Here is a 26476-nt window from a genome sequence, read left to right on the forward strand (position 1 = left end):
TACTCTTGCCTGTGGATGGCAGCTGAGTTCACAAAAAGGTTCAGGCCCTAGTTATCTTGACAAGCTGCAATGACAAGATTGCACCAAACCTGAAGCTGAATGATTTATATTCCACTCGGGAAAACATTTATATACCAAGATAAAAGAAGACTAAACATTGTTGTTTAGATGAATAAATGCAAGATACAAACCAGAAGTGAGTGTTCATATAGACATATGATGTGTGAACACATTAAAATTCTGTCATACAAAAGATTTAGTAGTTTAGATACGCCAATGGTGTATATTTATATTAATATAATGTAAACTGTGTGGGGTCGGTAAGTTTTATTCTTTTTTTTTTTTTTTTTTTTTTTAAAGAGGAATGTTCATCGAGTGCATTTATTTTGTAAAAAATACAGTAAAAACAATGATATTGTGAATTATTATTACAATTTAAACCGTTATCTATTTTAATATGTTTTATATTTTAAAAAGTAATTTATTCCTGTGATGGCAATGCTGAATATTTAGCATCATTATGCCCATATTCAGAGTCACATGATCCTTCAGAATATGCTCATCTATGTTGAAAACAGTTTTGCTACCTAATATTTACCTAATACCTAACGTAATATATATGTTTCAGTATATAAAGTTCTGAAGAACAGCATTTATTTGATTTTTTTTTTTTTTTTGCCTGAATGTCATTTTGATCAATTCAGTGCATCCTTGCTGAATAAAAGTATTAATTTCAGTGTTAAAGTCATTTTGCACACAATAATTATTTTGCCCATAGTAGTTATTACATAATTACATAATGTTTTTTTACAATATATAAAATTTACATATATAAATAGCTATATATTGATATTAATGACAAAATGCCACCTTATTTTTGTTTCAACATGTGCCTGTTTGTTTATAAAGAAAGCCATTCTCATGAAAAATATAATATATTAAATGATAAAATAAAAATACATTTTTAATTTTTAAAAAAATGCCTTATAATTAAACATTTGATTTAATTGCTTTGCAAATATGTAAACATGTTAATGCGACACACATTTGAAGAATCACCCAGAAACAGTTATATAATGTACTCTAAAGGAAGGAATAAACTATTTTTGGAATTAGACATTTTGGCTCAATCCATACTTTACACGAGCCAAAATGGCGTCAGTTTCCGTGCTCAGACGTAAACAGCTTCAGTTTCCTCCTCAGAAAGGAAGATCGGGGCAACTGTGAGGATCACACCGAAGAGATGGGAACGGAGAGTCGCGGCCCTAATTAAGCCATTTTAAATATAAATCTTCGCCATATTTACGTAACTGGGGTAAATGCTGCTGTTGTTTACAATAATTGACAGGTATATGTTGTTATAACTCTGTTATAATAACACACTGCTCGGTTTTCCGCTGTTTGTTTGTGGGCAGTAATTTGTGCCTGCAGAGTTATTAGCGTGCTAGCTAACATGCTAGTTGAGTCGATTAGCCGAATGCAATTATAAATGCGCGTGTTATTACACACAACCCTTATAAATTAAACACCTGTCGTGCACTAAAACAGCATTAATGAATTTACGAATACATTTAGAGCAGATTTCTTAGGAGTAATGTGGCTTGTTTTGCTGTTAAATTAAAACTATCCAGCGAGCTAATCAGCTAGCCGATACTGGAAATAACGTTTTGCATGCTTGCACGTGATTAATCCTGTTTTATCAAACTAATACAATGTGGAATATATCGAATTTATTCTATACACTTCATATGCTTACAAAAAGCCACGTGACTGTTCTTAAAATTTTAAGTTTTCTGTCATGTTTACACAAATGCAATATAACTCGCTTTGAGGTATAGTGAGGATTCATATTTTTCGTGTTTATGCTTTAAATGTTCTTAAATGTCATTCACGCAGCGTTTTGTAAACTGCAGGGATAACTTCAGTTGGTAAACGATCCAGGGGCCCGGGCCTCAGTCCGCGGTCTTGAGTTGAACTGCCATCCGACATCAGAGCGAGTGAGTCGGTGTGAACAGCAGAGCCAGGCTGCACATCATGGGCGACAGCAGAGGTGAGATTGTTTTGATTTTATATCTACATGTGACTCCGCGTTTGAGCAGTGAAATTTACACTTAAGCAGTGCAATTACAATCTAAGTTTACAGCTCTAAGTTTGTCATGAAGGATATGAATGACACTGTGTTTTGTATATAATAAGTGGCTTGAGCCATAAAGGTTACTACCACTGCAAATTGTATACATTGGTTTGCCAGTGTTAATAGTGTTTAAATATATTAGCTTCAATATCCGTTTATGGCAACACTTTATTTTAGTTTCACATGTTACATGCACTTACTAGTAATAATAGTCATAAATATGTGTAATTACATGCAACTAATCCAAAATCAAGCCCTGACTCATATCCTAACTCTGTTGTTGTTAACTGATATTATGCTTTAGTTAAATGCATAATTACACTAAGGCACCTTAAAATAAAGTGTAACCCAGATTATTTTTCAAGTATCCAAGATAAATAAGTAGTTTGTGTTCTCACTTTTTTATGTATTGCATAGGCTACAAATGATTTATTTTTAGACAATTAACATTTAACATTTGCATTCCATGAGACAAAACTTGACAATATGCTAATTAATTTAAAAAAGCTGAAATTCCTATAGAATTATTGGACACACCGAATGTAATTGTGTAATTTTTACACCGGTCTGATCCACAAACATACCTCTCTCCTCACAGATTCTCGTAGTCCAGACAGCTCATCCGTTTCCTCACCACCATCAGGTCAGCGTTCGCCCCCGTTGGCCCCTTCAGCCGCCGCCATGACTTCTCTGCCACCCATCACTTCGGCTGTGAACAGTCCCATCAGCAGCATGGGCTCACCCTTCTCAGTCATCAGCTCCTCTCTGGGTTCTCCTTGCCTTCCTGGGACTCCCTCGGTCGGCTACGGCCCCATCAGCAGCCCACAGGTGAGCACTTTCATGTTATCAGTCCCAACTGTCCACTAGACTCTCATTATTTCAGTTGCAGGCCTGTGTGTGTGTGCATTAAGATGAACAGTCCAGCTTGATATACTAAAAATGGAAAAGTGTTTCCATTGCATTTTTTAGAAGTTTTGTTTACAGACATTGTCAAAACGATCCAATGACTAAAAACGCTGCGCTATACTTCCAGGCCAGTAGTTGGCGATGTCACTTTGTAAAGAAACACTACGCGCCAATAAACTGAACACATCACCGTTTTCACATAGTTTCCACTGAGACAATAAAGGTATCATTTACAAAACTTGCACGTTGAAACACATTTTTAAAAGTTTGTGTTTTCAGGCCCCCCAAAATGTCGTGGTCGTGTAAACGAACGGCCAAAACGCATAAAAAGTTTTACGTTTTTAGTTCAAAACCAAAGTTGTGTAAAAGCCCCCTAAGTCTGCTTGATTTTTTTGTATTGAGTACATGAAGATTTAATAAAGTAATGTAGATTTTTAAATTTGAATTAATGTCATTACACTTAATGTACACTACAGTTCAAAAGTCTGTGATCTGTAAGATTTTCTTTTATTCAGCAAGTATGCATTAAATTGGTCAAAAGTGACAGTAAAGACATTTATAATGTTATAATGTTAAAGATTTCTTTTTCAAATAATTCAAATAATTATTTAAACTTTCTATTCATCAAAGAATCTTTAAAAATAATATTGCAGTTCCCACCAAAATATGATGCAGCACAACTGTTTTCAACATTGATAAGAATACATTTTTCTTGAGCATCAAATCAAATGTCTGTAGGATCATGTGACACTGAAGACTGGAGTAATGATGCTGAAAATTCAGCTTTACATCACAGGAATAAATTACGTTTTAAAATATCTTAAAATAGAAAACTGGTATTTTAAATTGTAATTTTAGTAATTTTTTTTTACTGTATTTTTGATCAAATAAATGCAGCCATGGTGAGCATTAAAACATCTTACCAGCTCCAAACTTTTGAACAGTATTGTATAATGACTTTCTATATGTAACTGGACCTGCAAATTTTCAAGGTTTGGTTGAGCAATTTTTTTTTCTTCAAAATCCTAGTTTATTTACAGAGGTTATTTGAGTGTTTCACTCTAAATTGTTAATCTTTAACAGAACATTTGTTTTTTGACCTTAATTTCCAAAGTCTCTCAGGTAGGTTTCTGTCAATCTATACCTGATTTTATTTATTTGTTTTGTAGTTTTATTTTTAGTTTTAACAAAACAAAATAGCATAGTGGATTTGGTAATTTAGCACCACCTCCCTCGCTCCACAAGCTTTTTTTGCGCCCCTCCTCATCACTGCATTTCTACTTCACAGATGAACATGTTTCCCAGAAACACAGAGGTGAGAACAGTTCCTGACTCTCTCATGCTCTTCTCGTTTTCTAGTCGCTCCTCTCATGCATATGTCTTCTTCCCTTTACTGTTGCTCATAAATGTTGAAATGTAGCTCTGTTTTGGATGATTACTTAGATAAATTCTGTCTTTTGAGGGGTTGTGCTCAAATGACATTAAAATGCAATCAAAATAAGATTCTTAATGATTGATCATCTTCCACTTGCTCAAGTTGATTTGTGATGAAATGGTGGTTGAATGATTTGGGGAGAAATGTCTGGTTATGATTAGTTAAGCATTAAGGCATGTGTTACTGACCATAAGAAATTAACATGTATTTTTCTTTTACCTTATGATTTGTTTTTTGTTTATCACTAACAGAAAAATAGGAAGTATTCATTTTATTTAACTAAAATATTTTTTTCTTTTTTTCTGCCACGTCATCTTTCTCATCGCCATTCTCAGATCAACTCCACTGTGTCCATGTCGGGCCTGCACGCCGTCAGCAGCTCTGATGATGTGAAACCGCCCTTCGGTTTGAAGCCGCTGTCCAGCCACAGCCCAGGACCCATGGTCTCACAGAAACGTTTGTGTGCCATCTGTGGGGATCGCTCCTCTGGTACATAAGAAACTTATCTTATTATTAATGTTGAACACAGTTGTGCTGCTTAAAAGTTTTGTGGAAACTGTAATTCTTTTTTTTTTTAGGAATCTTTGGTGAGTAGATCAAAAGAACATAATTTATTTGAAATAGTAAAGACTTATATTGTTAGGGAAAAAGCCAGTTTTAAATTTAATGTCCTTTCTGAATAAAAGTATTAATTGCTATACAAAATACATCTTACCCCTAACTGTAGTGTATACACGCACTGGCCTTTTTATTAGGTACACCTTGCTAGTACCCTGCTGGACCCATTTTTGCCTTCAGAACTGCCTTAATTCTTCGTCACATAAGTGCTGGAAACATTTCTCAGAGATTTTGGTCCATTATTGACATAGCATCACACATTTGCTGCAGATTTGTTGGTTGTAACAAGTGGTTATTTGAGTAACTGTTGCCTTTCTATCCACTTGATCCAGTCTGACCATTCTTCTCTGGCCTTATCCCCTCTAAGGCATTTTTGCCCACAGAACTGCCACTCACTGGATATTTTCTCTTTTTCGGATCATTCTCTGTAAAACCTACAGTTGTTTGTAAGTGAGATCAGTAAAAGTCACAAAAGTTGCATTAACAAGCAGTTAAACAGGTGTACCTAATAAAGTGGATGGTGAGAAAATATTAAATATGTTAGAAATAAAAGGTTTTTCAGCTCATTTGACTTTCTGTTTTGATGTGTAACTTGATGAGTGCAAAGCAAAAAAAAAAGTGACAAATGAATAAAAACAGCTTTTCATTATGTAACACTTATGTAACTACAACATTGTGTGACAACATTATGAAATTATCCAATTTGGGCTCACTGACCTGTCGATTAACCTCCTAATTAACTAACCTAAACTGGCTTTTCTCTCCAGGCAAGCACTATGGCGTGTACAGCTGCGAGGGCTGCAAGGGCTTTTTCAAGCGCACTGTGAGGAAGGACCTGAGCTACACATGCAGAGACAATAAGGACTGTCTGGTGGATAAACGCCAGAGGAACCGCTGCCAGTACTGCCGCTACCAGAAGTGCCTGGCCATGGGAATGAAGAGAGAGGGTAAGAACCAGAACTTCCTGTCCCACCTAACACATACACATACTACAGACCCAATATGAGTTCCAGTGAAGGGATTACACTAGAGGTAAGGAGTAGTGATCAACCGATAAGGGGTTTTCAGTGTCTGATGCCAGTGTTTCCTCCCCTTATAAATGCCCCTACATGTAATAGTCATTTGTTTGTATATTAGACTATATTGGTCACAATGTTTATATTTATGTGCAAAAGAAAGACTGATCTACCACAACTTGTGGTAAAACATTCTTTGCTGTGGTGCAGGAAACAAACTGATGGTAATATCTAGAGAGCAGGGTGGTTGATAGACAATAAAGCACTGAAATATTATGTACAATTTAATAGCAATTGGGATTTACAGAAAAGTTGCAGAAATGTCATTTTTTAATATATAGATTTTTATTTGTTCATTTATTTTACGATTAATTAGTTTGTCCAATATATTGGTCTATTACTAAGGAGAGCGAAATAGAATTGATCCAGACAGATAGACAATGATAATGATAAGAGTAAGTAAAACATGTACATGTACATGAGACATGTAGATTTCATAAAGTCATATAGATCACGGCACAAACCAGAGAGGAGAGGAGAGGGGGAGGGAGGGCTGTTATCACCACTAACACCTGTCCCCCTCTCTCCCTCTTTTGTTTCCTCTCGTTCTCTCTCTTCCTCCCTCTCCTTCTGTAGTGGTCCAAGATGAACGTCAACGATGTAAGGAGAAAGCAGGGAGGGAGGGAGGGTTGGTCATGTGTGTGTGAATGTGGGAATGGTGAAAGAATTGCTCAGTAGGATATTAGTCACGGCCATTAAAGGGGTCATGTCATCTTTTTTTCCCTGAGAGCCACTTAGTCAAGGGTTTTTTTTTTTTTTACACTTAAACAGTTATAGTTATTATTATTATTATTATTTTTATTATTATTTATCCACTTTTCAGAGGATTTCTTTGAAAATATTTCAATTTTTTCCAAATTGATGCTTGGAGTTTGACTGAAATGATGTTTCAGAAAGATTTGCAGAGTTGTAGGTGCTACACCCAGCCATAAACAGCACAATATTTTGCTGTTGTTAGTTCATTTCATATTCATGAGTAATAGTATACATGCATTGCAAATTCTTTTCAATAAATGCTTTATGAACAGGCAAATTTTCAGCTCTGAATTTACAATATTTTTATAGTGCATCAAACTGTTATCAATAGGTCAAATGAAACTTGATTTCACATGATATAACCCCTTTAAATGACATGATGCAGCAAAAAATATTAGTCATGTGAGAATGTTGTTTTGAATTTGTGCAATAAGGGACCTTTGTAGCTTTTACTGGGTCATTGAAGAAGGAATGTTGCTGGAGGACTTCAGTGTGTGAATGAATGTGTTGAAAACTAACCAGGAACTACATGTATCTGTATATCTCTGTGTCTCTCTACACCTGTTTTCATCTTTACCGCTTTCCCTATTCACTACGCCTTCTCTCTTTTCATTTTCCTTTTCCCATCTTGTTAATCCCTCTCGCACTGTCCTCTGCTCTATCCTTCATCTCTGTCTCCCCGTCTCGTTCCTTTTCCTCATTTCCCTGTGTGCGATGCAGCCGTTCAGGAGGAGCGTCAGAGGAACAAGGAGCGAGAAGGAGAGGTGGAGTCCACCAGCGCTGCGAATGAAGAGATGCCAGTGGAGAAGATTCTGGAAGCAGAAATGGCCGTGGAGCAGAAGACTGAGCTGCATGCAGATGGCAGCTCAGGTGGAAGCTCTGTAAGTAACAGATAAGTATGTTAGAGAAGATTTATGATCTTAAGCACCAGGATTATCTGTTACGTGATCCAGACTTTTTAAGGTAATTGGGCTTTAATTGTAACAGCACAATGACAGTAAGCTGGTGGACTGATTAAACACAGGAAATTGAGGAAGAGCCAGCCATTCATATTAAGGCCAATTCAAACCGCACCGACAAACGGCAACGAAAAAGTTGGCCATTGGATTTAGAATTCTATGAGAAAAAACCTGTTCACACTGCCTCAACAAACACCAAAAATGTCAAGTCTGACTGGGAAAATTCCACAACTACATATGTGTAACCATGTTAACAATATTGACAGGCAAGTTTATTATATTAATAACATATTATCATATATATTTGGTATCATGTATATCTATATGACCCATAGGCCTATACAACCATGTAGCTAAACAAGCCAAAACGAATTAATTTAAATCGAAACTGAAGGTAAACCTGCGTTGCTCTCATGGTGGTTATACCCGTCTTTTGTTGAATTGGAGCAGTGCTCTTGCTGACTGGCACGAAACGGCTGTCTTTGCAGGGGACTTGCCTCATTGTCATGGCAACGGTTCGTGGCCAGGTCAGATTATGTCAGAGTTTGTTGCCGTTTGTTAGAAAACTGTTCACACCGCGCGGACATTCCATGACCCGACAAACGCCAATTAAACGTTCAGTTGGGTGAAAGCAGACTCCAACCAATGGCGACAGACACAAAACAAGGGTTATCACACTAGTAATGCGCAGCTTGGCGGGATAAGAATTGTCACTTTATTTGCGTGTTGCGTGCAATTCACTATAGCCTATATTAAATATTTGGGAATATCTATTTTCATATTTTATTAGGTTCTTTCATAAGGTTACAATACGAAGGCTGTAGCAACATAACCTGCGTGATGTCCCCAAACCTTTGACGTCACGTGGCACGTCACAAAAGCAGCTCCCGCCGCCAGCCACGACAACAAAACGGGAGAAATAAAACAAAATAAAATGCTACATTGAGGGTCAGTTTATCTGGGACGGAGAGGACATTCTGGCAGTCACAGTCAATCGCCTTTCCTGTGCTTGCCAAGGTGTCAAAAATGATTCTCTGTATCCCGGCCACAAGCGCATTCAGCTCTGCTGGCTGGGTGCTTGAGTCCAGGCAAAATAGATTAAACCCCAGTACAGTGGATGCCATTCTTTTTTTGCACAGTGAAGGTAAAAACGCTAAATTAACATTTCCGTGTGTTAAATAAAACAAGTTCAGTGGTTATGTAGCGTAGGCTGTAAACGGTTGGCCTATACAAATCTGAAAGGGATATATAAAACGCCTAATGTGAACTTAACATGGCTTAATTTACTAAGGCAGTGTTTTTAACAAACCAAGTTTAGTAAATACCATACAAATAAAGTATAGCCATACAGAAAAGAGTATGAACGCAGAATATGAACGCAATACGTTTAATTACACGTTAAGCATTTTCCTCACATAAAGAAAACGCTTAACATGGCTTAATTTAAGTAAGACCGTGACATTAAAAGACCAAACTTAGTAAACACTACTAATAAAGCATACTATATAGAATAATTGTTTTGTGCAGAATTTGATCTTTGATCTCTGACTTAGTAGGCTACGTTAAGAGATGTAAACTTTTTCTTTATAGAGGCTTTCTATGGTAGGAAAACAAAACATGTAAATAAACGAATTGTTCATATTCTGGGCTCATCTGCTTCGCTGTACATAGTATACAAACGCTGCTTTGTAGATGTTGAAAATCTTTATCATTATCTTGTTATTAATATGACCTGATTTATGGTTCATATTCATAATCGTATGTTGTTGCCATTTTACAGGGCAATGTTTCCAAGCACTTTCCAAGGTTGAAATAAAGGCTGTTTTCATTTACATTACAATGCCTAGTATGTCTATTTAACGGTCGTGGGTGCAGGCCGGGGCGTGTTGTTAAAATAGATACAGTGGTGCGGGGCAGGCTGGGGCGGTCCAAATAATTTCATAAAAGCAGAACCTGCGGGTTGGAAAAAAAGCCAACCCGCACATCACTGTATCACGCCTATCCAACAAACTCCAACAGACGAGTTAGTTGGTGTTTGTCGGTGCGGTGTGAATTGGCCCTTAGAGCTTTCAGTTTTGATAAAGCTTTTGATATTTTTACTTGCAATATGCATGAAATGTAATGTCTTATAACAAACTGAATGCATATTTACCACAATCTCCAGAGGACCTATTAAGCTTTTTTACATTTTCAACTTTCTTTAGTGTGTAATGTTGCTGAAAAAGGTCTGCAAAGTTACAAGATACAAAGTCACTCCAAAGGGAGTTATTCTCTAGATCAGTAAGCATTGTTTCTGAACTCCCTAAAATGCCACAATTCAAGTCATGAGTTTTTTTCTGGGAATGTACAATGTCACAATATTTCTCATTTAAAAACTTCCTACCCAAGGCATAGGCAAACAACTGGGGGGTGGCTTTGGGGGTGGCTTTGGGGGGGGGGGGGGGGGGGGGGGGTTTCCACCACAGGAACTTTACCTAGGAACTAGGGGCTTTGTGGTGGTACCCAGTGTGTTTCAATCATAGGAATCAGGGTCTAAATAAAGTTCCAAGTAAAACATTTCCTCTCAGATCGTACCTGCTCAAGGGGCAATACTTTTTAAAAGTGCCAGAACTTTCGGGGGTGGGACTATGCTGATTGGTTGACTCTACGCAGCATTTTATTTCAGCCAGCATTAAAAGTCTGTTGCAGTGCATACAGTAAGAGTTGTTTGCTCTTCAAATCAACAGTGGAATTTAAAAAGTACAACTGATGGATTGATGATGAGGTTCAGGCTTTATTAAGCTTATATGCATAGGATAAAATACAGCTAGAACTGGAAAGTCGCACGGAGTCCTATGTCAACGGACTTATCTTCAGAGTATTTTAGACTGCGATGGAAATGCTATCAGGTCTGGGGTGGAAAAGTTCCTGGGACAAAGCAGCTATAGAGACAGGAATTAAATGGCTGCTTTTCTCAAAAGCATTGTGAGCAAAGTTGGCTTACTTAGGCTTACAAAGCTTTTGCGAAATGCAGCCCAGAGCATTACAGACAGACTGGAAAGAGAGGTGCTGTAACAAGGTAAATACAGGAAAACAAATGTGGTTTTTGAACATTCAAGCATGAAAACCTATTCTAATAAACCCAAAAAACGAAATCAAGACTTTGTAAACGGGCATCTCCATCCCCATAATACTTAATTTTTTTCTTCTCCTCAGCCGAACGACCCAGTCACAAATATCTGCCAGGCAGCTGATAAACAACTGTTCACTTTGGTGGAGTGGGCAAAAAGGATCCCTCACTTCAGTGAGCTGTCTCTGGATGACCAGGTCATCCTGCTGCGTGCTGGTAAACCTGATTGCCTCTGTCTTTTTGACTCTGAATAACGATTTTCATGTTTCTGAAAACCATTTAAAAATTTAAATCTGTATTTTTAGTGATGCTTCCCTTAGCAATACTGTTACTTTACTCAATATTGAACCCCACTCATCTTTTGCTGCTTTCATTTGTCTCTCAGGCTGGAATGAGCTATTGATCGCATCATTCTCTCATCGATCCATCACGGTGAAGGATGGCATCCTGCTGGCCACCGGCCTCCACGTGCACAGGAACAGTGCTCACAGTGCTGGGGTGGGAGCCATCTTTGACAGGTAATAGTCATGTCCCATGACTGCAGACTGCCAAGATGCACATAAATTCTAAAGGTGATGAGACACGGGGTAACTTTTTGAGCAGTGTTGTCGAGCAATGTTGCTTGGGCACTTTCCCATTGAGAATGGACAACAAATTTTTATCTAAATTATCCAAATAGAAATTTGTTGCCCATTTTCAATGGGAAAGTGCCCAAGCAACATCGCTCAAAAACATTGCTCAAAAAGTTCATCCATGTATCATCACCCTAAGAATGCGCATAACTTGTGCGCTCAGTTAAGGTACATACATTTTTTTTTTTAATCCAAGAATAAGACAATAATATGATAGAAACGCATTTACCGAACAAATCCATTAAACTGTAAGATGTGATTTGTTAACAGTAGATGTGATTTGTTAACTGGACTAATCCGCGGACCAATTTCATTGCACAGCATCTCAAATGTTGGTTAGATCAAACGTCTGTCATCATAATGATTTGGTTTAACTCGCTCCCAGAAGCGTCTCACATGATTGTGTTCCCAAACACCAGGCATCTGAACGCAAGATCACATGGCAACATTTATTGCATTTCGTCTGCACGATGCAACTTGTTTATGATGAAAAAAAGAGCCACAGTGGCTTCCCTGATTGCATCAAGTTCCATTTTTATTATAAATATATATTGCGCCAATTTCCAAGGAAATTTTGCTCTCTTGAACACATAGGATGGAATGTGCAATGTTTTTTGCGATATTTTGTGCCTAAATTATACATCCACAACTTTAGATGGAAAAATAACTATTGATGATAGTTCATATTCACATTGCACTTAAAGGGATAGTTCGCACAAAAATGAAATTTCTGTCATTAATATCTCACCTTCAGGTCGTTCCAAACCCATAAGACCTTCGTTCATGTTTGGAACACAAATTAAGATATTTTTGATGAAATCCGAGAGGTTTTTGATCCCCAAGAGAGAGCCACATTCAAAGTCCAGAAAAGTAGCAAAGATATCGTTAAAATAGTCCATGTGACTACAGTGGTTCATCCTTAATTTTATGAATCGACGAGAATACATTTTGTGCCCACAAACAAAACAAAAAATGAGTTTGTTTCAACAATTTCTTCTCTTCCCTGTCAGTCTCCTACGCTGTTTATGTTGTCGACAGTGCTGCACTTACATGGTTCTGACGTAGAACACGGAAGTGCAGCACTGTGTCTACAATGTAAATAGCATAGGAGACTGACAGAGGGAAGAGAAGAAATTGTTGAATAAAGTTATATTTTTTGTTTTTTGTGCACAAAAAGTATTCTGGTCACATGTTCTGAAGATGAACGTAGGTCTTAAGGGTTTGGAACAACATGAGGGTGAGTAATTAATGACAGAAATCTCATTTTTGGGTTAAGTAACCCTGTAAAGTCAATGAGACTTAATGACAGAATTATCTTTGTTACACTTGTTAATATTATTCAATTCAATGCTTTTCTTGAATTATTTCTTGTTCTTTCTCTTTTTCAATTATGTAAAGATGTGCATGTGACCTGCTTTGCTTGTGTGTGAAAAGGATAGACAAGAAATTGTTATTGTATCATAATTTGTGGTAAACCTGCGCTCATAAAATTTAACAGCTTTGATTCTTGCTTTTTATGACACATTTAAGGCTGCAAAGGTGGTTGGATTTTCCTGCGTCATGACAAAGAAAAATACCTTTTACCTCCCGACAGCCTGCCGCCTTGACGCTGCTGTATATAGTGTGCTTTTTTTAGAATGACACCACACAACAGACAGGACATGCACATACATGCAAACACCTATGTGTGCACCAACGCTCTCCTCTGCTTATAGTCTCAACACACTCCCATTTAATCAGTACAGACACATATAAAGTGTGCTCTGTTATATAATCTGCTGTTTATTACAGCAGTTGTTTATTTCAAGGAACAAATTTAGCACAATTCTCCCCAAGACTTCTGAAGACTCCATATTTTGTCTTTGTCTTATGCAAATCCAGGAATAATGAGCTACAGGCTGTTGTTCTAAATTAGCTCATTCTAGATGTGCTATGCTAAAGTTTGTTGTGATGCTCATTTGAAATTCTTCTATTGCCATTCATCTTGTCATAATGCCTCTGCTTCAGAAATGAGCCTCCCTGTCCTTGTGCTTCTGTCCATCTCACCTGATTTTTGCAGCGCTTCATTGTCGTCTTGTTGGTGCCATGTGATATGTGCCACATGCTTCTTGCTTTGCTTTATTGGCTCATGCTTTAAATGCTTTTTAACCCTCTGTGCAAAATCTAATGTGTCTTCAGAATCATTTTATGTGCATTTTAAGCAATTAAGGCATGCTGAATGATATAGTGCATAATTATACCACAAATGAATGAACTGTTATATTCCACAACAACAATAATGATATTATATTTTTTTTCCTTCAGGGCTCAACAGTGATTTTATTTAAATTTTTACTTTTGTTCAGATATTTACAGGCTGCATTAGCAAAAAAAAATTTCTATCATAGTTTTGTTATATTTTGTATTAAAAGAATAAATGTAATTTTCAGTAGCTAGCAATTATCTGTGAATAACACATGCATTACATTTATTTTAACTAATGCTCACCAGACTTTAAGAGAACCTTGGTGAGATTTGCAAAACATCAATGCTCAAAACACCAGAGTTTGCATGACTTGAAATTACATGTGCATGATTAAATTGTTGAAGTGTCCATCCTTATTGTTGAGCCCTGGTCTTATCCTGTCAAAGATTTTTCCCATCATGTTATGTTGTATTTGTTCTGCGCTGGGAATTGTCATTTCAAGCTTCATTGCCGCCAACCCATGATCTGCCTTCCTTTCAACAAGAGCCTGTAGCTTGTTACTCTTTGAACTGGGCCTACCGCCAACATACGTGGAGTCTTAACGTCTCTGCCTGGGCCTTTCTGGAGTGGGGAGACATTTATTTAACAGTGATATGTGTAATGACATTTTAATAACACATTGTGATTGAACACACAGGGAGAGTGCGCACAATGCAGAGGTTGGGGCCATATTCGACAGGTAATGACACTCCGCCACACGCCATAAACAAACAGCAGCAGTCAGAAAAGCCTGTAGCTTGAGTTTATTTAGGATAAATTATGTCTGGGGGCTGTTTGGGGCAGGTAAAAACCAAACTGACCTTGTGTCTGTGTGACTGAATGCATTGCTTGGACTAACAATGTAAGCAAGAGTGAATGATGTTATACGTGGCATGCTCTGTTTTTAAAAAGTTACTATCTGATTGTTCTTCTTGTCCTATTAAGATGAAATCTGAAGACTGTAATATTTATATCCCATGTTGTTTTGTATATTTTGAAGTTGCTATGAAAATGGCTCTGCCAAGCTTTTTTCTGTTGCCTGATTTGTTGTATTTCAGACATTAACCTGAGTCTTCTTTTTTTTTTTCCTCCACGTTCCCTTCCTGCATTTCATCCTGTGCTCCATCCTGCCCCATTTTCATGGCGTCAGGGTGCTGACGGAGCTGGTGAGCAAGATGAGAGACATGCAGATGGATAAAACAGAGTTGGGCTGCCTGAGAGCCATCATCCTCTTCAACCCAGGTCAGTCCACAAAGCCATATACATTTATACATAAATTTATATTAGTTCATTCTAAGGATATTCTGATATTAACATTCTTCCTTATCAAATACAATATCAATACTTTGATTTTTGGTACTTGCCAATGATACATTTTCATTGCATTTGTAATTTAAAAAAAAAATAAAAATATTAGAGAGAGAAACCAAAAGAATATGAATTTTAATGACATCCTTCTGAGAGATGATGTGGCTTCTTACACAGAACAACCCATAAAAGAATATTATTTCATACTATTCTATACAGTGATAAAGGCTATGTCGAATAGCATAGTAGTCATTGTCGTAGTCATGTGTTTATTAGTCATGTTTAATCAATCAAAGCCTTTCAATCTTCTATTCATTCAGCTTCAGCATAGTGTGATGTCCATAGGCATTTCCTGGAACTACATGCCTTATATTTCATCTGCGGAGCATATTTGGAGTTTTTGCGCGAGAGGGCCCTCTGGCTTTCAGATGGAGCAGCATTTAGCTGTACTTCACTGACAAGCTGCACATAAAAAAAAAAAATCACAGCCGATTGCCAAATCGTGTGTGATTTATTTTCGATTAACCGTGCAGCCCTATCACTTGGCTTAATTTTAGTAAATAGATGTTTCTTTTAGTCAATTTCATGTTTTATTATGCCTGTTAGAATATAGTGTATGCGCTTCTGTTACTTGCACTGTTCATTTTATCATTCCATCATATTTCATCTTCAGTTTAATGGCAATGCACACATTTAGAGCAACTACAAAACAGACTTTTTTGTGTAATATAGGGAGCCACTCGTTATACAGAATTCACATAACATTTAATATTTTTCCTTGTTTGTGTTTTAATTGAAGTGACGCAAGCGTGTGTGGTGGGTGAGCAAAATGTAATCAAGCACATGCAACAGAAGTCCTCTCTCTCCTTCTCTCTCCTCACCATTACATTAGAAAATAAGTGAATTGTTTTACTTTGCTATTGAAATATATGAACAATTTAACCACAAACATCCCAGGAATGTTTGATGCACTGATACCAAGTGTTATCAGTGCATCTCTAGTTCATACACTCAATTTCCATTCAACCAAAATCTAAATTTAGAATGAGCTAAAAGAGCGCAATTGTGCAAAACAAGTGTAAAATATTTAAATATATCACAGTAACTGCACACTTTTTTTTATTTAGTGAATTCCTGGTGATATTTACTCCTACTGTTCATGACCTAACTAATGACAGCTTTTTGTTTTTTGTGCAGATGCAAAGGGATTGTCCAGCCCAAGTGAAGTGGAGTTACTGAGAGAGAAGGTCTATGCATCGCTGGAGGCTTATTGTAAACAGAGATATCCTGACCAGCAGGGCAGGTACAGCACTTTCTTTCACTTCTATCCCTCGATAGATCACAACAGTAGAGTAACATCCCATTAACAATCTACATAGTGAAGAAAAAAAAAAAAAAAGTGGGCAATCATTTTGCTATGTTGCTAATATTGCAGTTCAGTTTCTCAACATCTCTCATGGCTTTCAGGTTTGCCAAGCTCCTTCTCCGGCTGCCAGCGCTTCGCTCCATTGGCTTAAAATGCCTGGAGCACCTGTTCTTCTTCAAGCTGATTGGAGACACCCCAATCGACACCTTCTTAATGGAAATGCTTGAAGCGCCTCATCAGCTCACCTAACCTGGACCAGTATCGATCCAGTTCAATCCGGTTTGCACCAGGGTATCGCAGTCCCCCCTGGACTCTGGGGCTTTACTGTGTCTCACTTCCCATTAACACCTTCCCCCACAATTCTCTCCTACATGTTCTCCATGCCGCACCTTCAAACCAGTACAGCCCTGAAAAAAGACTCTAAGCTGTCTGAAAAAAAAAAAAAAAAACTTGTTTTCCATGTAACGTTTTACACAGTATGAGCTGTCCAGAGAGATCTTATTTTTCAAATTCCTTGGAGGTTCTAAATCATAAGCTTCAATTTAAAGACTTCGGCTTCCAGTTTAAGAACTCTCATATTGATTCTAGAGATCTCCGTGTGTCGTTTTGGTTTGTATGTTACTCTGAATGCACGAATTGTACTTCTTTTTCATTCGTCATTGCAGTTAGACAGCCCGTCGGCTGAATTTACAGTGCATGTGTGACCGGGGCGAGAATCCGGCGAGCCCGTTGGCTGGTACGAATCAAGTCGCGGCAGACCTGCCTCTTCGTTTTTGACTGTGGAATACTGCTAACTGCTATCTTTGGGATTTTTACTTTGAAATCCTACTTTGTACTGTACTCATGAAATGAGTCTGATTATAAACGGCATTGGAAATTCTCGGCCTGCTGCATCTGGCCCTTATGAATTGCAGGCCAGAGTTTTACATTTGTGAATAAATGTATGCAGGTTTTGTTGGACATGAATTTTTGATCATGTTCAAAAGAGGGCCTAAAGGCACAGATTAATTCTCGCAGGAAAATCCTGCTTTTTCTTTTGGCGGCAATAGGAGGGTCGACCTTGTTTTTCTTGGTTTGTGTTGTTTTTAAATGAGCAAATAGATTGGTATAGGTTTTGGTACCTTCTAGAGGACCTTAAACCTTTGTCATTTCATAATTCCCCCATGTTCTTTTGATCCATTTCTTCATCAATTCCTCAAATGGGAACCAAATCCCCGCCATGCCCCCCAAAAAGACAAATATTTATAAAGTGTGTGTGTGCTGTGTAGTATGTCCAACCACTCTCGTCCTTTCCACGTGATCGGTGTAGAAGGCCTTTTTCTTTTATGTTTATTAAATCCGCTTGTCATCAGGCTCCTTTGGAATGGTATTAACTTTGGCATAGGTGATTCTGGTTCATGTAAAGGCTGGAATACTCTACACGACTTTTGTATGGATTTTTGCCTGGTTTACAGTTTAGAAGAGTCCACGTTAGTTGGCGAAAGTGAGAGCGATTTTGCCGTTTTTGGACAGTCAGAGTTGAACGATTTTAGAAAACCGTGCAGTGTATGATGGGCACAGACTGTGATTCCATCTAGTCAGAGAATATCAAACAATTAATATTTTAAGCCGATTTTAGAACACATCTTGTTTTCATTTGACATGCATCTCCTAGCAACAAGACGCATGTTTCTGCATGAGTTGATGCCTTGTTTTACTCTGAAACCGTCGGCAAGTTAATGATGCCTAAATCTGTTTTAAAGGTAGTGTAGTGTGTATTCCAGCTTTAATGTGTTGTAGAATCACCTTCTACATTCCATCAGTACAGGTTGCCTCCCTCATAGCGACTCTCTGAATTATTCAGCAGGGATTGAGGGACTAGGGTCGTGTAAGAATTTTGCGTTCAATCTGAAAGGTCGAAGTGTCAAAACCAGCATCCACTACAATCTCTATGCATTTATGTGAGAGCGTTTGTATAGTCTTGCAAGACTGAAATCGAAAGACCATCAGGGAAAGAATTCAGGCCATTAAACAAGATCCAGAAAATGCACCAGTATTGATGGTGGTGATACCTGTTACCTGGTAATTTTAGGCAGAGACTTGAGATCAAATACTGACAGTGTTTGAAAAATATCTAGAGATTGCAAGTGGTCCCATCAGTTTTGGTGCTAATAATGACAACGGTTAGACATAAATGTTGAGACCAAAATAGAAACACAGCAGTGGTTAAAATATGCAATTTCTCCAATAAGCTTGAATTTGATATGCCAATTTCTTGTTTAATACACCATCTTCTGCATAACGATTTCAATTGTAGTATCTAGCTACGTGCAGATTCCTATTAGTATCTGTTTTATATATTCATAAGGTGCTTAATTTTCCAGTTGAGAGTATAGTCATGCCAGAAAGACAGAATGAACATCAGAAAAGATTGTTTTCAGATGGATTGTACTGTAATCCATAATATGTTAGCCATTGACATGTGACTGAATCCAGACTTCCATTTATAGCTTTGGGTTTTTTTGACTAGCGTTGCCTCCTAGCTTAACCTCCCTCTGTGTTTGTTTTGTTAGGGCCAGTGCTAGGAAGTATCCTGTTATGAAGCCGTTTTAATGTGATCAACGACTGACCTCTGGTCGTATAAATTTGGCTTCCCGGTAGTTTAGGTTCCTCAAAGAAGAGGTTCGGTATTTTTTTGCGTGTTTGGTTTATCCAGGAATTAAAGCTACTTCAGTTGATGTTGATGGTCTGCTCTATATCTAAACAGTGGGAAGGCTCATTTGATTGTGCACTGTGTGCTTGTGTTTTCATGTGGGCGACTCGAGCTTTGAGTTGTCAGCCTATAGGGCGTAGGTGTGTGTGTGTGTGTGTGTGTGTGTGTGTGTGTGTGTGTGTGTGTGCAACATTGCAGTAAAAATCCTATGTGAAAGATGCATACAAGAATCGTCATGTGGTGAAAATCTTCACCGTATTTCCTTGAAATGGAGTGCAATGGCCCAGTCTCCTATTACTTGATTGCAGTTTGCCATAATCGACTTTCGCTTAACTACATATTAATCCAGACGTGCGCTGTGAGCTTGTGTGTGGCCGACTCTCCCTGTCTTTTGGGGTCCACTTTTTTTTTTTTTCTCCTCTTCCCAGAAATTGTTACTTTTTTCATAATCTCAAGCTCTCAAAATTAGTTTAGGGTTGCAAGGCATTCATAAAAATGAATAATATAAGGCTTGCACAGGATTTTGTACAATGTACAATGTCTCGTTACAATGGACCGTAACCCCTGAATTATCCATTATGCACCTGAACTGATTCAGCACTGCCAAACAGGTGTGAGGGGACTGTTTTTTTTTTGGCTGTTCCTAACTAACCCCTACTGGTTGACTGTGTACTGTGATGATCACTAAATGGAGCCCCTATTGCAAATATTTATACTGAGCTGAGTCAGAGATCCAGAGTGTTCTGGTAGTGCGTTTTTTCTAAGGCCTTGTTGCTGCAATTTTTTTGTCACGCGTGGGAAAGCCCTCCTGTTTGTGTATTTGAAGCCGAGTGGCGCTCTGAAATATGCACAGTGCAAACTTGAATTAACCTTTGCCTGAGAATGAAGTGGTTGTGCACGTTACAGTCTGAGAGCTGATTCACTTTTATCTTCGTTTTTTGGCTTATCGGTGAATGTTTGCTTCTGTAAAGAGATATATGCATAAGATATGGGTGAAGTCGAAGCATTTGCGAGGGTGAAGTGGGTTCATACAGGTGAATTGCACAAAACCTGTCAAGAATGTGACCGGGTCGCATTTTTCATCGCAAAATCAAAAGTATCGACTACCAGCATTTCCCCCTTAGCATTTTGAGCACCTCTGATTGGCCGTTGCGTTCAAGTGCTCAACAGACAAGTCTGTGATTGGCTACAATGCTTGCGTATTTTACATATTTTTACACATACTTATTTTTGAAGCGTTGATCATTGTAGACAATGACAGACATATCTGTTGAGTGCGTGAATACAATAGCCTATCAGGTGTTTAAGAATCTGCTCAAAATGCTAGGTTGAAATGCTGGTATCGCCACATTTTTAAAATTTCAGTACCCAAGTCGGTACTTCTGACAACCATATTGTGAAGTATTAAAATTATTGACCTACAGTAATGAATCACTATTTACAGAAATTGGAATAATGTGTGGGGAGTTTTTCCTCTTGATTTTGATGTGAAATGTGACCTGAACATGTTTTTTTTGTGAGATTCACTCATATAGGATCATGATGGATGGATGTACAGTTGAAGGAGGGCTATATGATGATGATTTTGTACTTAAAAGTGGGTGGGCCGATGATATGGTGATTGTTTAATGGGAGTCTTTAAGAGATTTCTGACTTGATATGATATGAAAGAGCTTTCTTAATTTACTCCCACCAAAAGAAAAATACAACAAAAATATTGCTTCTCACTATGTTTTCTGACTGCTCTTTTCTTATGCTTTACATCTTTGTGTATCCTGACGTATTAGTGCAAAAATGTTTATTTGGGGTCTTTTTTTCCCCCCTCCACACCCTTCCCTCTTCATTTTTCTTGTCTAGTTTTTAATCTGTCTCCAGCAGTTGTGGAAATGATTGACTGTACTGAGTGTGGAGAAAGAAATGTCTCTTTCTTTTTGCTTTATTGTCATTAATTCAGAATCTGTTTTTGTTGGATGTACCATGTGTAAGTAAAGGTTTTAATACAGCACAGTTGTGTGAACTTTTTATCTTCTTTAAGCAATCTGTCTGCCTTTTCACAAACACTTTGAAGTATCTTTCACGTGCCAGACCTGTAGAATTGATTTGCTTTAGTTTGTTTTAAGTAAAATACAATAGGTAATCAATATTTATCTATTCTTACTTTAAACACTTGACATTAAATTTCAAGCAGTATCGTAGAAATTTGAAATAGTTGACTATAATTATCAAAAAAGCTATTAAACACCATTCTAATTACTGTTTGTGTATGGTTTTGTGACCTCGTTGATATACTACATTAAATAAAAAATAAAAAAACATTTTAATTGTAGTTACAATATCTAAAATATACATATTAATATATAATATACACATATCTACATATATATACACTTTAACTTCTTTTTTCAACATTAAGATTTTAAGCTAATGGCAAGTGAATTAAGCTCAAATTCTGTTTTCCCCTCTTTTACATCATATTTTAGATTTTTAAATTGGTCCTTCACCTGTCTTTACTAAAAGAAACTCTTGAATTCTGAGGCAGTGGAGTCTTGTGTGTTTTGGGGGTCCCTCAGGCGTGTAGGTGAGTTGGTTTGGTCTTCAGTCCAGCAGGACCCCCGGGCTCTGAGCCGCTGCTGGCGCTGCAGTGTCGCGCTGTGGCCGCTAGAGGGAGGGCGTCTGCAACGTCACTCCTGTAATGTACCAATGACACTCTGCCTCAACTTTGACTCCTCCCTCACTTCCTTCTTCCTTCTTTTCTAAATTCTAGGCCACGCACGCAAAAAAAACAGAATTGATAAAAAGATGTAGCTAGTCTGAATGTCCAGGTTTAGCTTTTTTTTGTCAGAGAAATCTGGATCTCATATTAAGCTATAAAATAGACAAATAATCGGTTTCTCAACCTATCTTACATTTATTCATAGCCAAATAATATGTAATGTATGATGAAAATAAAATATATTTAATACTCAATATGCGTCTTTTTGAACCTGAACCTGCACTCTTATCAAAAGCTTCTTTCCTGTGTGAGATGCGCCTGCAGTTCCTCCGTCCGCCGTCAGGTGGAGCTCTTACAATGACTCCTCTGTACTGGAATGATGAGGGCAGCATATTTTCACAGTTAGTATTTGCGCAGTAAACACTCTGCAGTTCTAAAACTGATGCCAAAACCTAATCCTTAACCATTTTCTAATTTTGTTTGCAACAATAGCTATTTCTAGCACATCTCACGACTACAATAAGGCATAACAAGCATTTTTACTCTTAATTCTACCTTTCATCCAGTCAGTTGATTGTTGTGGGGAAAGATGTGTTATTGCTGAGATCACATTATCTATTCAAGCAAAAAGGGTCTAATTTAAATAGGCTTTTTTTGTTCTTGTTATTATAATATTTTATTGTATAGGTTCCTTGAGCACAGCTTGACATTAGTAAACCGTGACGATGCATTTACAGCTATATTTAAACTTAAAACAGCTACTCAGTTATCAATTAAGTTAAAAGGCAGCTCCACCTATCAGCCGGTGTGAGGTGAATGCAGGACAGAAACCTCACTGCTCTCTTTGAATGACCATCACTGTTCCTTAAAATGGAATTTCCAGACCTTATGTTGCCAAATATTTCTTAATATATATTTTTAAATACATACTTAAAATTAAACGTTCTTTGGAAGGAAATTTTGCAACTGTAAATATTCCACTGACTACAAGAAGTGGACACCATGATGAGATCATTATATGACGGAGGAGTAAATTAGAGCTGCAGAGATGAGGGTTTTTGCAAATTAGCAATATTTATCAGCCATAAGAGGTTTGCAAATTAGCACTTTGGTTTGTGAGTTTAAACAAAAATGTAAGGAAATGACAAAGTTGTGACATAAAACTGCTCAAACTGCTGTGTATCAGCCACAAACACGTCAAGTCATAGTTCAAGTGAAATGTTATATTAAATTTAAGGATACTGAATATTTAAGGAAAGTCCTGTATGTTGATTTCCACTTCTTTCATCCCTTAAACCAAATTATTCTTTTTCTTAAACAGTGGTGAAATATATTGAAATGTGAATCTGTAAGGTCCTTATGAGCTCCTCAATATGAACATATTTGTTTCAGTGTTGGATGTAATGCATAACTAAATAATTACTGTAATTAAAATAAGGGATCACTCTTAATTTTTTTGTAATTCAAAAATTACTTCTGATGTAATTGCATTAAAAACAATTTAATGTGAAACAATAGAGTATTTAACATCAAAATCTAACGTCTAATGTTAAAACATGTGTTTTAACCTTCTCCCCTTTAGTCAGTTCAAGAATAATTCATGCAATTTTATATTAAGTAATAAGTAATGCAAATATTTTTTAGAGAGAGTAATTAGTTCAGTAATTACACTGTTAACCATAACAATTAATTAGTAGATAGTAGTTAATTCTTTTTATTTTTAGAGTAACCCAGCACTCATTTGTTTAAAGTCATATATTATTCTGTCCGTCATTTACTTTAATATTTTCCCCATTCAGATCTGTGCTGAAGAATTGCCTTTTTTTAGTTGTTGACATTCTGTGATTGTTTAACAAAGTAATGCATGTTTGCTGTAGACTAAAATATAGACAAATTGCAGTCTTCTGCTGTGGCAGTGTGGACGTCCGAAGCCTTTTGTTTTCTTAAAAACATCTACTTATAGTTCATGTCTTTTAGAAATGTAAAGTTTTCTTGTGTAAGAGCACTGGAGAGAAAAAGAAAACAAGTGCACATGAGGATATACTAACCAACACTGTAATTCGTTATTTAAAAAAAAACTGGCAAAAATACTGCAGAATGGAATGCAAGGTTTTAGTTTCTTGAAATACATGTTGGTCGTTGATTTAAAATAGAGCACTTGCTGACCGATTGTGTCGTTTTTTTTGTAATTATCCAGTGCAGAAAGTCTTTATTGAAAATAATTATTTTCTAAATTAATCACATCTTCATTTTGCTTTCTGCTATTAAAATGTAAAATAAAGGAAATACATGTGCCAGAGCTGGAGGAGATTTTGTAGATTATCCGATAAGGTGGAGAAGAGAGTGAAGATCTGCAAGGAAAAGAGACGAGTTTATTATTCATGTCATTCGCTGTTTGTTTCTTGATTGTCACTCATGCTGTTGTGGCAGCTGTGGCGCGGCTGGAAAAGTCAACTACATTGGAGTAAATGACGTTGATGCCATTTAGTTTTCCTGCTGTTAAGTTTTCTCTGTATGATTGTTGTCTTGTGAAGGCTTTGACCTGGTTACTCAGATATCACTATTTTTATCCTGCAGATCTTAGCGTTATGAGACTCTAGAGATTTCACCAATTTTGGGGTTACGTTTTTTTTTTAAGACATTAAAAAATGTATCAAAAGTGACAGTTTTGTGACATTTATAATCGACATCAACATTGATAATAAGAAGACCATTTTAGCATATTAATATTATAGTTCACACATTAGATTAGGGTCCAATTCTCACTATTAACTAACTATTAATATGAATTTTGCCTAAAAAAAACCTCCTAATTAGATTATTAATAGTTAGTAAGGTTAGTTGTCAAGTGTAGGTATTGGGTAGGATTAAGGGATGTAGAATATGGTCATGCAGAATATTAATATGTGCTTTATAAGTACTAATAAACAGCCAATATACTAGCATGTTAATAAGCAACTTTAATAGTGAGAATTGGACCCTAAACTAAAGTGTTACCATATTGGGTATTAATAACTAATATATATATATATATATATATATATATATATATATATATATAATATATATATATATATATATATATATATATATATATAATCAGTACAGTACAGTCCAAAAGTTTGGAACCACTAAGTTTTTTAATGTTTTTAAAAGAAGTTTCGTCTGCTCACCAAGGCTACATTTATTTAATTAAAAATACAGTAAAAAACAGTAATATTGTGAAATATTATTACAATTTAAAATAACGGTTTTCTATTTGAATATATTTGACAAAGTAATTTATTCCTGTTATGCAAAGCTGAATTTTCAGCATCATTACTCCAGTCTTCAGTGTCACATGATCCTTCAGAAATCATTCTAATATGCTGATCTGCTGCTCAAGAAACATTTAATGTGTACAATTGTACAAAATATTTGTGTACAATATTTTTTTTCAGGATTATTTGATGAATAGAAAGTTCAAAAGAACAGTGTTTATCTGAAATCTAATCTTTTGTAACATTATAAATGTCTTTACTGCCACTTTTGATTGATTTAATGCATCTTTGCTGAATAAAAGTATTCATTTCTTTAATTTCTTTTCAAAAAAATAAAAATAAAAATTCTTACTGACCCCAAACTTTTGAACGGTAGTGTATAATGCTACAGAAGCTTTGTATTTCAGATAAATGCTGTTCTTTTGAACTTTCTATTCATCAAGGAATCCTGGAAAAAAAGTACACAACTGTTTTCAACATTGAAAATAATCATAAATGTTTCTTGAGCAGCAGATCAGCATATTAGAATGATTTCTGAAGGATCATGTGACACTGAAGACTGGAGTAATGATGCTGAAAATTCAGCTTTGCATCACAGGAATAAATTACTTTGTCAAATATATTTAAATAGTACACAGTTATTTTAAATTGTAATAATATTTCACAATATTACTGTTTTTACTGTATTTTTAATTAAATAAATGTAGCCTTGGTGAGCAGACGAAACTTCTTTTAAAAACATTAAAAATCTTAGTGGTTCCAAACTTTTGGACTGTACTGTATATATATTCAAACAGATAGCAGTTCTTTTGTAATAATATTTCACAATATTACTGTTTTTACTGTAATTTTGGTCAACTAAATGCCTTGGTGAACATAAGTGGAAGCTTGTGTAGGAATAAAAAATACAAAAGGTAATTTTGATTTTTATCTAACAATTCTGATTTTTTTTTTTTTTTTTTCAGAATTGTGAGATATAAACTCAGAATTGTGAGAAAAAAGTCACAATTGAGATTAATTTCAATTTTTTATCTCACAGTTCTGAATTTTTATATCTCAATTATCTAAAAAAATTGCAATTACCCTTTTTTTAATCCGTGGAGGAAACAAGCTTTCTTTTAACAATAAAAAATATAACCAACCCCAAACTTTGAACTGTAGTGTGACTTTTGAGTCAACTAAGATCATGATACTCATTTAAAAGCAAATCGTATATCATAATGATAACTATTTTACATTAACAAAATATGACAGTACATTTAGTGTGCGCTTTAGATATAGCACACAC

The 26476-nt window shown here is 36.4% G+C and overlaps 1 protein-coding gene across 5 annotated transcripts; it reads left to right on the forward strand.

The window, feature by feature from the left end:
* The first annotated feature begins 1176 nt into the window (after positions 1–1176).
* Positions 1177–19398, forward strand: rxrba (retinoid x receptor, beta a). 5 transcript variants are annotated; one of them, XM_067412144.1, is made up of 14 exons: positions 1177–1315; positions 1914–2050; positions 2733–2962; positions 4329–4355; positions 4811–4964; positions 5861–6040; positions 6746–6769; positions 7646–7806; positions 11080–11209; positions 11379–11511; positions 14508–14549; positions 15000–15091; positions 16355–16460; positions 16625–19398. In XM_067412144.1, the coding sequence occupies exons 2-14, from the start codon at positions 2035–2037 to the stop codon at positions 16770–16772; spliced, it is 1443 nt and encodes a 480-aa protein (XP_067268245.1). In that variant the 5' UTR covers positions 1177–1315; positions 1914–2034; the 3' UTR covers positions 16773–19398. The 5 variants fall into 5 exon arrangements, with proteins under 5 accessions (XP_067268245.1, XP_067268248.1, XP_067268247.1 ...); XM_067412145.1 differs by having other exon boundaries at positions 1213–1348; XM_067412147.1 differs by lacking the exon at positions 14508–14549.
* The last annotated feature ends 7078 nt before the right edge of the window (positions 19399–26476 follow it).

The sequence above is a fragment of the Chanodichthys erythropterus genome, chromosome 15, assembly GCF_024489055.1.
Source record: "Chanodichthys erythropterus isolate Z2021 chromosome 15, ASM2448905v1, whole genome shotgun sequence".
In the NCBI taxonomy this organism is placed as follows: Eukaryota; Metazoa; Chordata; class Actinopteri; order Cypriniformes; family Xenocyprididae; genus Chanodichthys; species Chanodichthys erythropterus.

Excerpts from the sequence above, each read along its gene's own strand:
- rxrba (XM_067412144.1), top strand. Across the intron at positions 6,041-6,745 it reads CATGGGAATGAAGAGAGAGG|TGGTCCAAGATGAACGTCAA; the intron begins GTAAGAACCAGA and ends CTCCTTCTGTAG. Across the intron at positions 6,770-7,645 it reads CCAAGATGAACGTCAACGAT|CCGTTCAGGAGGAGCGTCAG; the intron begins GTAAGGAGAAAG and ends TGTGCGATGCAG.